Raw genomic sequence first — 16,837 nt, forward strand, 5'->3', positions numbered from 1 at the left:
GGGGAAAGACATTTGAGATCAGCGGGTTGCTCAGTTCTCCTCCAACTAAATGAAGTCACACAATCCATGTGTGCTTGGCCGATTTTGTAGATTTTCTCCAAGAAATTTCAGTCCCAGTTGGGTCCCCCCCTCCACCCCTCACACACCCAGTGTAACTGTTCCTATTTCTTTCTATTGTTTAGGCTCTGGGTTTTTAAGGAAAGCAAATTAATTTAAATCTTAGCCAATTATTCCTTTTAAAAAATACCAAATGCATTCCTGATTCAATTATAAATCATTGTAAATATCTTGTATTTTTGATTCTTTAAACCATGTTTTAGCTTCATTTTGCAAAGATATCTAAGAGTTGATTTATAAGCTTTGCTTGCAAATACAAACATTTCTGCTACTAATCACATAAAGCCTAAGTAACCCTAGAAAGCTTCTCTATGTATATATGTATGAATGTTTACCTTGTCTCTTAAACAAAAGAGTTTGACAATTAACCAATACTCTAAAGCCTTGTCACCCTGAGCAAAGTGAACTCAGACTCATTGCACCCCTACTCCTAGCTGATTCAAGGCTACTTGGCCAGGAAATGTTTCTAATGCTCACGTTGCTAGCAGAAGCAAGTTACTATGAGCCCCAGTGTGTGACTTCAGGCTTGCCAAATCACTGCTTTGTTCAGGCATTTCATACTCAAGAGAATACTATATAAAAACACCCACACCCCTGCCCAGGAGCAGAGAGCACCATGTAGATTAGGGCAGCCAGAGTTCCTGCTCTACTTCCCAACCAGCTGGTGCTGGTTAGGATTAGACCAGTGGGAGTTGGGGTTGAAAAGGTCCCTCTTGAGAGAGTCAGAAAGGGTCCTACAAGAACAAGACAAACAGGAAAAGAAAGCAGTAACCAGAGACAAAAAGCAATGGCAGACGTGCAAATCACACCCAGGAAATAGCACAAATCAACGCAGATAGTGTCAATAAATGCAAATAGTGTCAGATATTGAACCAAGTAGGTCCATGCTATGCCCAACATCAGAGAAAACAGTTAAGTATGCCCCACCATGTACCTGAAAGGCAGATAGCTAGAAGGCTTTTGCTATTGACACTAGCAAGACTCTATCTCAAACAACAATAAAAAAGTCAAATAGAGCTTTAAACCTGAATCATTTACATCTTTACTTTATAAAATGTAAAACTACTTTTTTACCCAAGACTTAAAATATAGAATTATGTAACTTCTACTTTAAACAAAATGAAAAATGTTTTGAGTATCAAACAGTATATTATCTACCTTGTAGACAGCATCTTCATCTAACACTGCCACTGAGTTAGCAATTCTTAAATGACATCAAACTAGAAGAAAAGCTGCTCCTACATTGTTTTTATTTAATAAGACAAATTTGGCACTAGACTTTTTCTAGAAATAGCATTCATAGTATATCGATATAATAGTAACATCTTGTTTTAGGTTAATGAATTCCTATTAGGAAGCAGCACTTTGGGACAGTTTTTAGTGACACCGATTTAATTCTATCATTATAGTCCTCTGACCTGCCTTAATTCCAGGATCATCTGAATTCTAGGTTAAGGAATGATTATTAGCCAAACCTGGAAACAACTACAAATTGTACTATTATAGGTAACCCCAATTTAATAGTGACTAAAAGTCATAATTGTCACCATTAAAAATAGCCGTATTTCATATCTTCAACACTATCTATTTACAATACTTTATATAATAAATAACTTATAGCAATATAGTAACAGCCTCAAAAAAGTTCTTTTTTCACTAATTCCTAGAGGTTTCTTGGTTACTTTCCTTCATAAAAACACATCAAATGTGAGTTTACACTATGAGAAAAACAGGATTTGAGAATAGATAGATATTTTCCATTATGGCACAAATGTTTAAGGCTGAGTCAGCACCGGAAATGTTCGGGGCCTGAACGTGTTTGTTTCCTCACATTAGTATGAAGAACTGTCTGAGTTGAGAAGGCTGAAAGGGGAGGGCAGCTTCTTCTTGACCTGAGGCCGTGCAGCCCCGACCGATGGGAGGCACAAGGTGCTGGCTGACTTCTGTCTGTTCTTTCTGGTGCCCCAACTCAGGAAGGAAAGCTTCTTGGAGATTTTCTGGGTTTTATCAGTTTTGTCATCATATCAATGGCTAAGCAGATCATGGAGTATGTTTTCTGCATTCCCACGGAGTACGTGGCACTCTTATTATGCTGCACATAGAAAAGAAAGAAAAAGGGCGTCAGGCATCATCAAGATAGATGATACAAACTACGAAGTTTGGCCAGGCACAGTGGCTCACACATGTAATCCCAACACTTTGGGAGGCCGAGGAAGGTGGATCACTTGAGGTCAGGAGTCCAAGACCAGCCTGGCCAACATGGTGAAACCCCATCTCTACTAAAATACAAAAATTAACCAGGTGTGGTGGTAGATGTCTGTAGTCCCAGCTGCTTGCGAGGCTGGGCATGAGAATCACTTGAACCCAGGAGGTGGAGGTTGCAGTGAGCTGAGATCGCACCACTGCACTCCAACCTGGGCGACAGAGCAGGACTCTGTCTCCAAAAAATAAATTAAACAGACATAATTCGGAAACTCAGGTGACCAATGCTTATATAGAATTAGGTTCTTAAAACAAGGACAAATTGTTTTTCTTTTTTGAGACAGGGTCTTGCTATGTTGCCCAGACTGGTCTTGAACTCCTGGGATCAAGTGATCTTCCTGCCTTGGCCTCCTGAGTAGCTGGGGCTGTAGGTGTGTGTCACCAGGTGCAACAAGGATAATTTTTTGTTTGTTTGTTTTTTGTTTTTTGTTTTTTTTTTTAAGACGGCGTCTCACTCTGTCGCCCAGGCTGGAGTGCAGTGGCACGATCTCGGCTCACTGCAAGCTCCACCTCCCGGGTTAATGCCATTCTCCTGCCTCAGCCTCTCTGAGTAGCTGGGACTACAGATGCCCACCACCACACCTGGCTAATTTTTTGTATTTTTAGTAGAGAGGGGTTTCACCATGGTCTTGATCTCCTGACCTCGTGATCCACCTGCCTCGGCCTCCCAAAGTGCTAGAATTACAAGCGTGAGCCACTGTGCCCAGCCCAACAAGGATAATTTTTAAGGAATGTACTCAATAGTAACAATTTAAGCTTAGGAGCCACAACTCACATTTTAAGGTTCTTCTTCTATTTGAGAAAGTAATAATTACTAATGGTCACGAATATGAAAGTACAGGGTGGGGTGCGGTGGCTCACGACTACAGTCCCAGCTACCTGGGAGGCTTAGAGGGGAGGATTGCTTGAGCCCAGGAGGTTGAGGGTATAGTGAGCTGTGACTGTGCCACTGCACTCCAGCCTGGGCAACAGAGTGAGACCTCTGTCTCAAAAAAAAAAAAGGGCAGGGGGGAAGGGAAGAGGGGAAAGGAAAGGGAAGAGGAGAAGGGAAGGGAAGAGGGGAAGGGAAGGAAAAAAAAAAAGAATATGCAGTGAGCAATAGGTCTCCCTGTCACCTGGGCTTCTAGGCCCTCCATGTTATACTTCTAGAGATGATGTGCATGTACAGGTATTTTTGTATGTACATAAGTATATTACCATTCATTTTCTTAAAAGGAATAAACTACACTATTCTACACCTGATTTTCTTTTTTTTTTCTTTTTCTTTTTTTTTTTTTTTAAGACGGAGTCTCGCTCTGTCGCCCAGGCTGGAGTGCCATTTTCATCATTTTCAAGTGTAGAGTTCAGTGGCATTAACTACATTCACATCATTATGCTCCACTGCCACCATCCATCTCTAAAACTTTTTCATCTTCCTCAGCTGAAACTTTGTACAATTAAACACTCTCTACTATTAACTTTCCAAGAATCATGTAGGATTCAAACTGGAAATCTAAGGAAGCTTGCTTTCTGAAGACTTCCACATGGGCTATCGCCAGCTTCTAAGGTTTGCCTAACATTGAGATTGTTTAGTTCGCCACATGTTTATTGATGGTCTACTATGTTCTGGCACTAAAATTAGGCATACAATATATCGCTGCAATAGTTGAGGACATTGTTCCTAATATAAACCCTAAGAGGGGCCGGGCACAGTGTCTTACACCTGTAATCCCAATACTTTGGGAGGCTGAGGTGGGTGGATCACTTGAGGCCAGGGGTTCCAGACCATGGTGGCCAACATGGTGAAACTCCATCTCTACTAAAAATACAAAAATTAGCCGGGTGTGGTGGCGCACACCTGCAATCCCAGCTACTCAGGAGCTGAGGCAGAAGAATCACTTGAACCCAGGAGGCAGAGGTTGCAGTGAGCCAAGATCACATCACTGCACTCCAGCCTGGGCGATGGAGTGAGACTCTATCGCAAAAAATAAATAAATAATGAATAAATAAATAAAATAAACCCTCAGGAATCTGAGTTATGCAGCAATAAAGTAGGGGGTACTTTGAGCCCCTAAGGATGGAGATGCCTCTTCCTTTTCTGGAAAACTGACCACTAATTCCACCATGTTTTACACAATGTCATTTAAAACAATAATAAAACGAATAATCCTGGAGACAGATGTGAGGCCTGAAAGCATTTCCCAACCCTCAGCTGCTCAAAGTCCATTGTGTATCAAAACCACTGCCTTATAAATACCCTCAGTTCTCTTCCATCTGCCCCCAGCAATGCTAACTCGCTCATCTCCACCCTCTGCCTCCCCTAGGGCCTGTATCTGAAAGGTTGTTCATTGCTGGAGGACACTCACCAAGGCTTCCCTTGGAATTCTAACCTGACCCCAAACCTCTAATAGGCACCCATTTCCCGGCACTCTTGTGTGTCCCTAGTAATTTCATTTCCTTTTCTCCTGTATTCTTGTTTCTTATCTTCACTCTCCTCCTGAAGCCACTCACGCACCCTCCTGAAATCCCTGCCGTATACTTCATGGCATCCGTCCCCCAAGACCAAGCCCTTCTGTGTGCCTGGATCCCATTCCCTCTCTCCTCCAGGCACCCTTGCCTCCCAGATCTCTACACACACATACACACATACACACACACCCCTCTCTCTACACACACACACACTCCTCTCTCTACACACACACACACCCCTCTCTCTACACAAACACACACACACACACCCCTCTCTCTACACGCACCCCTCTCTACACACACACACACACCCCTCTCTCTACACACAAACACACACACACACTCCTGCAATGCGTGCCATCACATTCTTTGAAAAGCCTTTCTTGGCCGGGCGCAGTGGCTCACGCCTGTAATCCCAGCACTTTGGGAAGCCAAGGTGGGCGGATCATAAGGTCACGAGATTGAGACCATCCTGGCTAACACAGTGAAACCCGCCTCTACTAAAAATACAATAAAATAGCCGGGCTTGGTGGCGGGAACCTGTAGTCCCAGCTACTCGGGAGGCTGAGGCAGGAGAATGGTGTGAACCAGGAGGTGAAGCTTGCAGTGAGCTGAGATAGCGCCACTCACTGCATTCCAGCCTGGGTGAAAGAGTGAGACTCTGTCTCAAAAAAAAAAAAGTAAAGCCTTTCTTGACCCTATTCCCCTCCAGGTCCACCCCAGTATCATACCCACATACACTCTCTCTCACTCCTGCAATGTGTACCACTACTTTCTTTGAAAAGCCTTTTTTTTTTTTTGAGACAGAGTCTTGCTGTCACCAGGCTGGAGTGCAGTGGCCCAATCTTGGCTCACTGCAACCTCCACCTCCAGGTTCAAGTGATTTTCCTGCCTCAGCCTCCCAAGTAGCTGGGATTACAGGCACATGCCACCATGCCCAGATAATTTTTGTATTTTTAGTAGAGTCAGGGTTTCACCATGTTGGCCAGGTTGGTCTTCAACTTCTGGCCTCAAGTGATCCACCTGCCTCAGCCTCCCAAAGTGCTGGGATTACAGGCTTGAGCCACTGTGCCCAGCTCCATTTACTATTTCTTTCCCCGCCACCCACTCCTCACTCAAATCCACTGGGGTATCCCTCTAGAACTCTTAGGACTTTATAGAGCACAGTTTAAAACCACTGTGTAGGCCTAACTCTTCCATCCTCTGGATGAGAAAACCGAGGCCCAGGGAGGGTATGAACGTGCTGAAGGTAACACAGCTTGTGAACGGCAGTCAGGGCCTAATTCCAGAGCTTGATTCCAAGCTTAGATTTGTTCAGCTAGGGATCCCCACTGTAGTCAAGAGGGTAGCCAAGGGCAGCAGGTCATTGGTTCAGCCAGAGTGCTAGGATAAATGCTCTCTTTATTTGATTTTGTTTGAAAGGTTCAGTCACTAAAAACAGTGCTTGGCTGTAATTATCTAAAATCCTTATCATAAAAATTAATAGACAAAAATAAATTATTTTTTAAAAATTATTTTTAAAAAGCCAGGGGCTGGGCATGGTGGCTCACTCCTGTAATCCCAGCACTTTAGGGAGGCCAAGGCAGGCTGATCACCGGAAGCCAGGAATTCAAGATCAGCCTGGCCAATGTGGTGAAACTCCATCTCTACTAAAAATACAAAAATTAGCCAGGCATCATGGTGGGTGCCTGTAATCCCAGCTACTCGGGAGGCTGAGGCAGGAGAATTGCTTGAACCCGGGAAGCGGAGGTTGCAGTGAGCCAAGATTGTGCCACTGCACTCCAGCCTGGATGACAAGAGCAAGACTCTATCTCCAAAAAAAAAAAAAAAGAGCCAGGTACAGTGTCTCACACCTGTAATCCCAACTATTCGGGAGGCTGATTCAAGAGGGTCTCTTGAGGCTAGGAATTCAAGATCAGCTTGGATAACTCAGTTAGACCCCATCACTACAAAATTAGTTAAATAAAAGACAAAAGGAAATTACTTTTGGCCTGGTGCACTGGCTCATTCCTGTAATCCTAACACTTTGGGAGGTGGAGGCAGGAAGATTGCTTAAGCCCAGGAGTCTGGGACCAGGCTGGGCAACAAAATGAGACTGTCACTACAAAAAAAATTAAAAATTAGCTGGGTATAGTGGTGCACACCTGTAGTCCCAGCTACTTGGGAGGATCTTTTTTTTTTTTTTTTTTTTTTGAGATGGAGTCTCCCTCTCTTGCCCAGGCTGGAGTGCAGTGGCATGATCTCGGCTCACTGCAACCTCTGCCTCCTGGGTTCAAGCAATTCTCCTGCCTTGGCTGCCCAAGTAGCTGGGATTACAGGCACCCACCACCTCCACACCCAGGGTTTCACCATGTTGACCAGGCTGGTCTAGAATTCCTGACCTCAGATGATGAGAAGGGAGGATCTTTTGAGCCCTGGAACTCGAGGCTGTAGTGAACTATGATTGCACTATTGCCCTCCAGCCTGGGCAACTGAGTGAGACCCTGTCTCAAAACAAACAAAACAAAACAAAAAACAACAACAAAAGAAATTATTTGGCCGGGCATGCTGGCTCATGCCTGTAATCCCAGCACTTTGGGAGGCAAGGTAGGTGGATTGCTTGAGCTTAGAAGTTAGAGAACAGCTAGGGCAACACGGTGAAGCCCCATCTCTACAAAAAATATGAAAAATTAGCTGAGTATGGTGTTGCATGCCTGTAGTCCTAGCTACTCAGGAAGCGGAGGTGGGGGGATCACTTAAGCCCAAGAGTAAAGGCCACAGTGAGCCAAGATCGTGCCAGGGCAATGAGAGCGAGACCCTGTCTCAAAACAAAAAACAAACTTTTTTTTGTCTAGACAGGGTCTTACTCTGTCGCCCCAGCTGGAGTACAGTGGCACGATCTCGGCTCACTGCAACCTCTGCCTCCCAGGCTCAAGCGATTCTTATGCCTCAGCCTCCCACGTAGCTGGGATTGCAGGTATGCACCACCACATCCCGCTAATTATTGTATTTTTAGTAGAGACAGGGTTTTGCCATGTTGGCCAGGATGGTCTCGAACTCCTGGCTTCAAGTGATCCGCCTGCCTCGGGCTCCCAAAGTGCTAGGATTATAGGAGTGAACCACTGTGCCCAGCCTAAAAACATTTTTTTTTTTGAGACGGAGTCTCGCTCTGTCGCTCAGGCTGGAGTGCAGTGGCGCGATCTCAGCTCACTGCAAGCTCCGCCTCCTGGTTTCACCCCATTCTCCTGCCTCAGCCTCCCAAGGAGCTGGGACTACAGGCACCTGCCACCACGCCCAGCTAATTTTTTGTATTTTTAGTAGAGATGGGGTTTCACCGTGTTAGCCAGGATGGTTTCGATCTCCTGACCTCGTGATCCACCCGTCTCAGCCTCCCAAAGTGCTGGGATTACAGGCGTGAGCCACTGCGCCCGGCCTAAAAACATTATTTTTAAAAAAATTAAAGACATCCTGCTGGGTGAAAAGAATAAACATCATGATCATGGTTATCATCATTATAATACCTATTGTGAATTGAAATGTAGCTCATGTTTGGCCCTCTTGGAAGGGCTTTATGTAAACTCAGTTTATCCTGAGGCTCACAGCTATTCACTGACTTGCTGAAGGCCACACAACGGTGGTGGAAAGCCAGGATACACATCTAGACTGTCTCAGTGCAGAACCCTTGCTTTCAGCTACTACAGCAGCCCCTTCCTTGGCCTGGTGTAAAGATGTCACAGACTTGAAAGTCAAGCCTTTGCACCTCTCACAGGCGGCAGGGCATGCCCCATAAACTCAGGCCTCTGCTGACGGGGTCCCTACTCCAACCTTCAGTATGTGGCTCGGCTCTTTTCTCTAACCTCCTTTTGGACAAACTTCTTTTCTGTTTCTGCTGCGGACCTTAATCACTTGTCCATAAACTCCATGCATTTTGTCCCTAAAAATATAATTTCTTATGATCCCTTCTCCCAAGATGCTCTGCGTCCCTTGACTTTATCTTCTTTTAAAATTTGAAGTATATCAGGTGCGGTGGCTCATGCCTATAATCCCAGTACTTTGGGAGGCCAAGGTGGATGGATCACGAGGTCAGGAGTTCGAGACCAGCCTGACCAATATGGCGAAACCCTGTCTCCACTAAAAATACAAAAATTAGCCAGGCATAGCGGTGCCCGCCTATAATCCCAGCCACTCGGGAAGCTGAGGCAGGAGATTCACTTGAATCCTGGAGGCAGAGGTTGCAGTGAGCCAAGATCACGCCACTGCACTCCAGCCTGGGCGATAGTGCAAGACTCCGTCTCAAAAAAAAAAAATTTTTTTTGAGATATAATTCACATACATGCATAAAATTCACCATTTTAATACCCTTCTGTGGCTTTTATTTATTATTTTTGAGACAGGGTCTTGCTCTGACACCCAGGCTGGAGTGCAGTGGTACAATCATAGCTCCCTGCAGCCCCAACCTCCCTGGGCTCAAGTGATCCTCCGGCCTCAGCCCCCCAAGCAGCTGGGACTACAGGTGTGTGCCACCATGCCACACTAATTTTTTTTATTTTTTGTAGAGACACGGTCTCGCCATGTTGCCCAGGCTGGTCTCGAACTCCTGGGCTCAAGCGAACATACTGCCTCAGCCTCTCAAAGTGCTGGAATTACAGGTGTGAGCCAGTATGCCAAAACATCAGTGATTTTTTAGTATATTCACAAAGTTAGGTGACCATCACTACTACCTAATTTCAGAATATTTCCATCCCCCCAAAAAGAAACCTTCTACCTTATGACCCTTCAGCAGTCCCTCCCCACTCCCATTGCCCAGCCCCAGCACCATCTACTTTCTGTCTCTGGATTTGCCTATGCTGAGCATTTCATATCCACGGACTCCAAATCCATTGGCTCTCTGGCCCTCTCTCAACTGACTTCTGTTGCCACCTCTCCACCAAAGTGTCTTTTCATCCTGCTGCCAAATACAATAGGCACAGCTAAGCCAACCTCATTCTCCACCTCTCAACTGCATTCAATGCAACCCATCACTCTCTCCTGCAGAGCTTTCTCCTCTTAATTTGAGAAGCTCCTTTCCTCCGACATCTCTGAACTCTCCTGCATTTTCTTTGCACTTGCTTCTCTTCCAACTGACCTCTAAATGTTTAGCCCTCAGCCCTAGCCCCCTTGCAGGGAGCTGCGTTTTGTCTCACAGCCTCAAATATCATCCGTGTGCAATGATTCTCAAATATTTATTTCTAGCTCTGATTTCTTCCTCGAACTGAAGACTTCACATCCAGTCTCCTCCTTTATGCTTATGTCTGACTGCTAATAGCATCTGAAACATTCAAAACACGACTCTTGATTTCTCTCTCCTTCACCTCCCTCACACCCATTACCCATCATTATGAAAAATAACCAGGCCGGGCATGGTGGCTAATGCCTGTAATCCCAACACTTTGGGAGGCGGAGGTGGAAGGATCGCTTAAGGCCAGGAGTTTGAGGCCAACCTTGGCAATATATCAAGGCCCCATCTCTACCAAAAAAAAATTATAATAGGTAAATAAACAAATTAGCCAGGCATAGTGGTACACACCTGTAGTTCCAGCTACTCGGGAGGCTGAGGCAAAAGGATTGCCTCAGCCCAGGAAGTCAAGGCTATAGTGAGCTATGATTGCACCACTGCATTCCAGCCAAGCAACAGAGTGAGACCCTGCCTCAAAAACAAAACAAAACAAAACAAAACAAAAAACAAACAAAAAAACAACAAGAGAAAAACGAAATTAAAGGTAGAAAAATAACCACTACCCATGAGATTGATCAAGCCAAAAACTGAGGCCTCACCTCCCTGTTCACTGTCTCCTTTACACAAATCATCCACAAATCCCCCATCAGCTCTACCTCCAAACTATGTCCCAGGGCCACTCATGTCTCTCCAACTCTACAGCCACCCCCATCACCTCAGCCACTAACGTCACCAGCCTGGACAACTGCCATGGCCAGTCTCCGGCAGCAGACGCCCTTCTAAAACAAACATCACACCACACCGTTCCCCTTCTGAAAATGCCCAGTGGCTTCCAAGCTCCCACCACTGCCGCCAAGGCCTCCTTCCTACCTCACTTCCCACGGCTCCCTTCCTTGTCCTGGTGCTCTTGCCAAAAGGCCTTCCTTTTGCCTCTCTGGTAGGAGAAGCTTATTCTGCTGCAGGGGCCCTGTACCTGTAGGTACCCCTGCCCAGAAGGCCTTTCTTGTCTCTCTGCAACTGGCTCGAACCTCCTGGTCACTCTCATGTCTGTTCCGGCCCTGCCTACATAGAGCCTCGCCTCCTCTCCAGTCATTCCACCCCATTATAGGTATTTTTTCCTTTACAACACTTATCAAAATCCTGACCATTTATTTACTGACTTAGTGCCAGCTTCGTGGGGAGGGGCAGGGACCTTACCTGTGTAATGTAAACTGGAGCTCTGACACCTAAGAGAGTGTCTGGCACCCAATTGATCCCCAATCAATATTTGTTGAATGAATAAATGAGTGTTGTTACAGAGGGAAGGTCGAGGGTACGTCATTAAGTGTGGCAAAGTGCAGAGGAGAACGTCATTAAGTGTGGCATGAACCCTAGCACTTGGGGAAAATTTTAGGGTTTTTTTGCAGACAGAGTCTCACTCTGCTGCCCAGGCTGGAGTGCAATGGTGCAATCTCCACTCACTGCAACCTCCACCTCCCAAAGTATTCTCCTGCCTCAGCCTCCTGAGTAGCTGGGGTTACAGGCGTGCACCACCATGCCCAGCTAATTTTTATATTTTCAGTAGAGACAGGGTTTGCCTTGTTGGTCAGGCTGGTCTTGAACTCCTGACTTCAAGCAATCCACACACCTCAGCCTCCAAAAGTACTCAGATTACAAACATGAGCACCGTGCCCGGCCTCACGTGGGGAAAATTAAAGGTGGTAACTGTGCAGGTGAACTTGAGAGACTCAAATGCTTCCCAAATCTCCCAGAACATGGCTGACACTGCCTCTAGGGCATACAGAGGGATTGTCTTAACTTTCACAGGTCGTCTTAAGCTCTTCTGTACCATTAGAATTTTTTTTTGTTTTTTGTTTTTTTCACTATGAGTATGTATTACTTTTGTAATTAAACAATTTGATCAGAAAAACAGATCAGTTGATTATTTTATCCACAGGATATTTTTAAAAGTTTGCTAGCAGGGTGCAGTGGCTCACACCTGTAATCCCAGCACTTTGGGAGGCCAAGGTCAGAGGATGGCTTGAGCCCAGGAGTTCAAGACCAGTCTTGGCAACACAGCGAGAACCTGTCTCTACAAAAAATAAAGAATGGGCTGGGCATGGTGGCTCACACCCGTAATCCCGGCACTCTGGGAGGCCGAGGTGGGTGGATCACGAGGTCAGGAGATCGAGACCATCCTGGCTAACACAATGAGACCCCATCTCTACTAAAAATACAAAAAATTAGCCAGGCGCGTTGGCAGGCACCTGTAGTCCCAGCTACTTGGGAGGCTGAGGCAGAAGAATGGCGTGAACCTGGGAGGCAGAGCTTGCAGTGAGCCAAGATTGCACGACTGCACTCCAGCCTGGGCGACAGTGCGAGACTCCGTCTCAAAAAAAAAAATAAAATAAAAAATGAATAAATAAATAAATAAATAAAGAATGAGCCAGGGGTGGTAGTGGGTGCCTATAATTCCAGCTGCTTGTGTGGCTGAAGTGGGAGGATCACTTAAACCGAGGAGATAGAGGCTGCAGTAAGCCATGATCATACCACTGCAAACCAGCCTGGGCAATAGGGCAAGACCCCGTCTTTAAAAAGAAAAAGTTTGCCAATTTTCTCTTTGACCCAAGGTGAGCACATTACAGTGATTACAAGCCTGGGAGTCCAGTCATTTGTACCATGTTACACAGGCAGGAGACAGAGGGTCTGATAAACACCTCTGGGGCTGAACTCATGCAGATTTCACTCCACGCCACTACTGACTGCCCAGGGAGGTGTCAGTGCTCACCACGGATGATGTGGAGTCCAGGAGGCTCACGGCTTGCATCTCGATCTTGTCCTCGCCAAAGCTCTTCAGCAGCTTCATAACCTCACTCACTGTCAGCCACTTACAATCCACAAGCTGAATGGAGACAATATAATTTCCTTCCCGGGCTCCTGCCACCTGAAAAAGTATTGTTGAAAATAAGTCAACGTTTTGTTCACTCAAATCCTTGAATCAGTCCCCATTAACAAAATAGGTATTTGCGTAAGTTCACATCAAGAAAGCAAAAATTCACGTTGGGTGGCTGAGACGGGTAGATCACTTGAGGTCAGTAGTTCAAGACCAGCCTGAACAACACAGTGAAACCCATCTCTACTAAAAATACAATAATCAGCCAGGTGTGGTGGTGGGCACCTGTAGTCCTAGCTACCTGGGAGGCTGAGGCAGGAGAATTGCTTGTACCCGGGGGGAGGCAGACATTGCAGTAAGCCGAGATCGTGCCACTGCCCTCCAGCCTGGGTGCAATTAAAAAAAAAAAAGTCAAAATTGGCCAGGCACAGTGGCTCATGCCTATAATGCTAGCACTCTGGGAGGCCAAGGCAGACAGAATATTTGAGGCCAGGAGTTCGAGACCAGCCTGGCCAACATGGCAAAACCCCGTTTCTACTAAAAATACAAAAATTAGGCCGGGCCAGGTAGCTCACACTTGTAATCCCAGCACTTTGGGAGGCCGAGGTGGGCAGATCACAAGATCAGGAGATCAAGACCATCCTGGCTAACACGGTGAAACCCCGTCTCTACTAAAAACACAAAAAAATTAGCCGGGCATGGTGGCACACACCTGTAATCCCAGCTACTCAGCAGGCGGAGGCAGAAGAATTACTTGAACCCAGGAGGTGGAGGTTGCAGTGAACCAAGATCGCGCCACTGCACTCCAGCCTGGGCGACAGAGCAAAAATGTGTCTCAAAAAACAAAAACTAAAACTAAAATTAGCTGAGTGTGGTGGCACGTGCCCGTAATCCCAGCTACTCAGGAAGCTGAGACAGGAGAATCACTAGAACCCAGGAAGCAGAAGCTGCACTGAGCCCTGAGATCGTGCCACTGCACGATCACGACTCACTGCAGCCTCCACCTCCCAACGTCTAAAAAAAACTAAAAACAAAAAAAAGACAGTAAAAATTAATCCTTTTCTTTTAGGGACTGTAGCACCCATGAGGCCTTTCACATCAAGTCAGGCCTTTGACATGGGTGAACCCGCCCTAAATTCAATCACCCAGATATCTGTGTTTGCTGCCAACCAAGAAAAGCATGTGCTTACCGAGGCAGAGCAGTAAGGATCCAGGAAGTGAACCTCAACGGGGGCATTCCCTCTTAAGGTGAACCCCAAGTCCCCTTCTTCTGCAGTGAAGTGGATGCTTCGAGGAGGCGTCCACTGCTTGTTAGCCAAAAACACAGATAAGGGGCCCTTTGGAAGAGAGAATCATTAGGTGTAGGATTTGAAGGCTGGATCAGACACTTGAAAGCTAAAGGGAACTTTGCCTGCTGTCCTTGAAGATCTCACTTGGCCTTGTTCAGGGACAAATGACACATCTGGGGGCATACACGCTACAGCAGTCATGTGAGAACCTGGAAAGCCATCTTCTCAAACATACCCAATATATTTACAATAAAATTATCTTTTAGACATTGTATTAATTATCTTTTTCTTTTTTTTTTTTTGAGACATTGTCTCGCTCTATCGCCCAGGCTAGAGTGTGGTGGTGTAATCTCGGCTCACTGCAGCCTCTGCCTCCCGGGTTCAAGCAATTCTCCTGAGTAGCTGGAATTACAGGTGCGAACCACCACGCCTGGCTAATTTTTGTATTTTTAGCAGAGATGGGGTTTCACCATGTTGGCCAGGCTGGTCTCAAACTCCTGACCTCAGGTGATCCGCCTGCCTCAGCCTCCCAAAGTGCTGGGATTAAAGGCGTGAGCCACCACACCCAGCCAAAATTATCTTAAATAAAATCTCTAATATAAACAATTTAAGACTAGACATGTCTTGCCTGTAATCCTAAGCACTTTGTGTGACCAAGGCAGAAGGATTGCTTGAGGCCAGGGGTTTGAGACCAGCCTGGGCAACATAGCGGGAACCATTCTCTACTAAAAACATAAAAGAATTAGCCAGGCATGGTGGTGCACGCCTATGGTTCCATCTACTCAGGCTGCTGAGGCAGGAGGACTTCTTGAGCCCAGCAGTTCGAGGCTGCAGTGAACTGATTGTGCCACTGCACTCCAGCCTGGGTGAAAACAGAGTTAGACCCTGTCTAAAAAAAAAAAAAAAAAAAAGGAAAAAAAATCTCAGGTCAGGCATAGTGGCTCATACCTGTAATCCCAGCACTCTGGGATGCCTAGGCAGGAGGATGGTTGGAACCCAGGGTTTGAGACCAGCCTAGGCAACATAGCAAGACCCCATCTCTACAAGAAATAAAAATTAGTTGGACGTGGTGGTGTGTGCCTGTAGTCCCATCTACTAGGGTAGCTAAGGCAGGAGGATCACTTGAGCCCAGAAGGTTCAGGCTGCAGTGACCTATGATCATGCCACTGTAATCCAGCCTAGGTGACACAGTGAGACCACATCTCTAAAAAAAATTTAAAAATATTTTAAAAATTTTTAAATAGACAATACCTAAAAACTACTTTTAAAATATGCTATGGGGCCGGGCACAGTGGCTCAGGCCTATAATCCCAGCACTTTGGGAGGCCGAGGTGAGGGGATCACTGGGGCCCAGGAGTTCAAGATCAGCCTGGCCAACATGGTGAAACCCTGTCTCTACTAAAAATACAAAATTAGCCGAGCGTAGTGGCAAAGGCCTGTAATCTCGACTACTCGGGAGGCTGAAGCTGGAGAATCACTTGAACTTGGGAGGTGGAGGCTGCACTGAGCTGAGATCGCACCACTGCACTCCAGCCTGAGCAACAGAGTGAGACTCTGTCTCAAAAAACAAATAAATAAAAATAAGTGCATAAAATAAAATATGCTATGGTCTGAATGTTTGTACCCTCCCAAAGTTTGTATATTAAAATATTAAAATTTTATTAATATTTATTAAAATTTTAAATGTATATTAAAATCATCAATGTAATTATTAGGAAGTGGGGCCTCGTGAGAGGTGATTCAGTCTTGGGGTTGAGCCCTCAAGAATGGGATACATGCTTTTAAAACAGGCCCAAGGGAGCTCATCACCTTTTCTGCCATGAGGACACAGGTAGAAGGCCCTACCTATAAACCAGAACATGGGCCTTCAGCAGATACCAAATCTGCCCATACCTTGGTCTTGGACTTCCCAGCCTCCAAAACTGAGAAATATATTTCTGCTGTTCATAAGCCACCCAGTTTGAGGCATTTTGTTATAGCAGCCCACATGGACTAAGACACCATACTCGCCAAAGTGAAGAGCTGTCCCCTTCGGTCATTTATGTAGAGAGCTTTCAACATACCAGCTTCTAGAAGAAGTCCGTGACTGTCAGCTTGGAGAACTGGGGTAATATAATGTCAACCTCTTGCTCAGTTTTAGCTAGAATAGAGGATTAGAAATGGGAGGATAAATGTTTCTGTAATTGAAAGTGATCCTTATAGCCCGGTGTTGTGGCTCTCGCCTGTAATCCCAGCACTTTGGGAGGCCGAGGCAGGTGGATCAATGAGGCCAGAAGTTCAAGACCAGTCTGGCCAGCATGGTGAAACCCCGTCTCTATTAAAAATACAAAAAGTAGCCAGGTATGGTGGTAGGCGACTATAATCTGAGTTACTTGGGAGGCTGAGGCAGGAGAATCACTTGAACCCAGGAGGCAGAGGTTGCAGTGAGTTGAAGTCTTGCCACTGCACTCCAGCCTGGTGACAGAGTAAGACTCCAGGGGGGGGAAAAAAAAAGAAAGTGATCCTTGGGAATGAGACAGTACAGAACTTTCTCTTAGTCACACATCCTTCCCCTCGGTTTAGACAAGTAGTACAAGAAGATGGAACACAGCTCAAACCCCGACCTAGGTTGAACTCTACCTTCCATTTGGGTACCTCATGTGAGCCATAGGAGGT

At 45.9% G+C, this 16,837-nt stretch overlaps 1 protein-coding gene across 1 annotated transcript in view; it reads right to left on the bottom strand.

Annotated features, from left to right (window-relative positions):
• Window positions 1–1,148: 1,148 nt before the first annotated feature.
• LOC117975754 (rhophilin-2-like) overlaps window positions 1,149–16,837 on the bottom strand; it is a 34,836-nt gene continuing 19,147 nt past the window's right edge. Inside the window, 5 exon segments of the mRNA XM_055100178.2 lie at window positions 1,149–2,140; window positions 2,143–2,209; window positions 12,789–12,944; window positions 14,084–14,230; window positions 16,246–16,322. Of these exon segments, the coding sequence (XP_054956153.2) occupies window positions 1,950–2,140; window positions 2,143–2,209; window positions 12,789–12,944; window positions 14,084–14,230; window positions 16,246–16,322 (638 nt within the window). The 3' untranslated portion in view covers window positions 1,149–1,949.

Source organism: Pan paniscus, chromosome 18 (genome assembly GCF_029289425.2).
Source record: "Pan paniscus chromosome 18, NHGRI_mPanPan1-v2.0_pri, whole genome shotgun sequence".
Classification (NCBI taxonomy): Eukaryota; Metazoa; Chordata; class Mammalia; order Primates; family Hominidae; genus Pan; species Pan paniscus.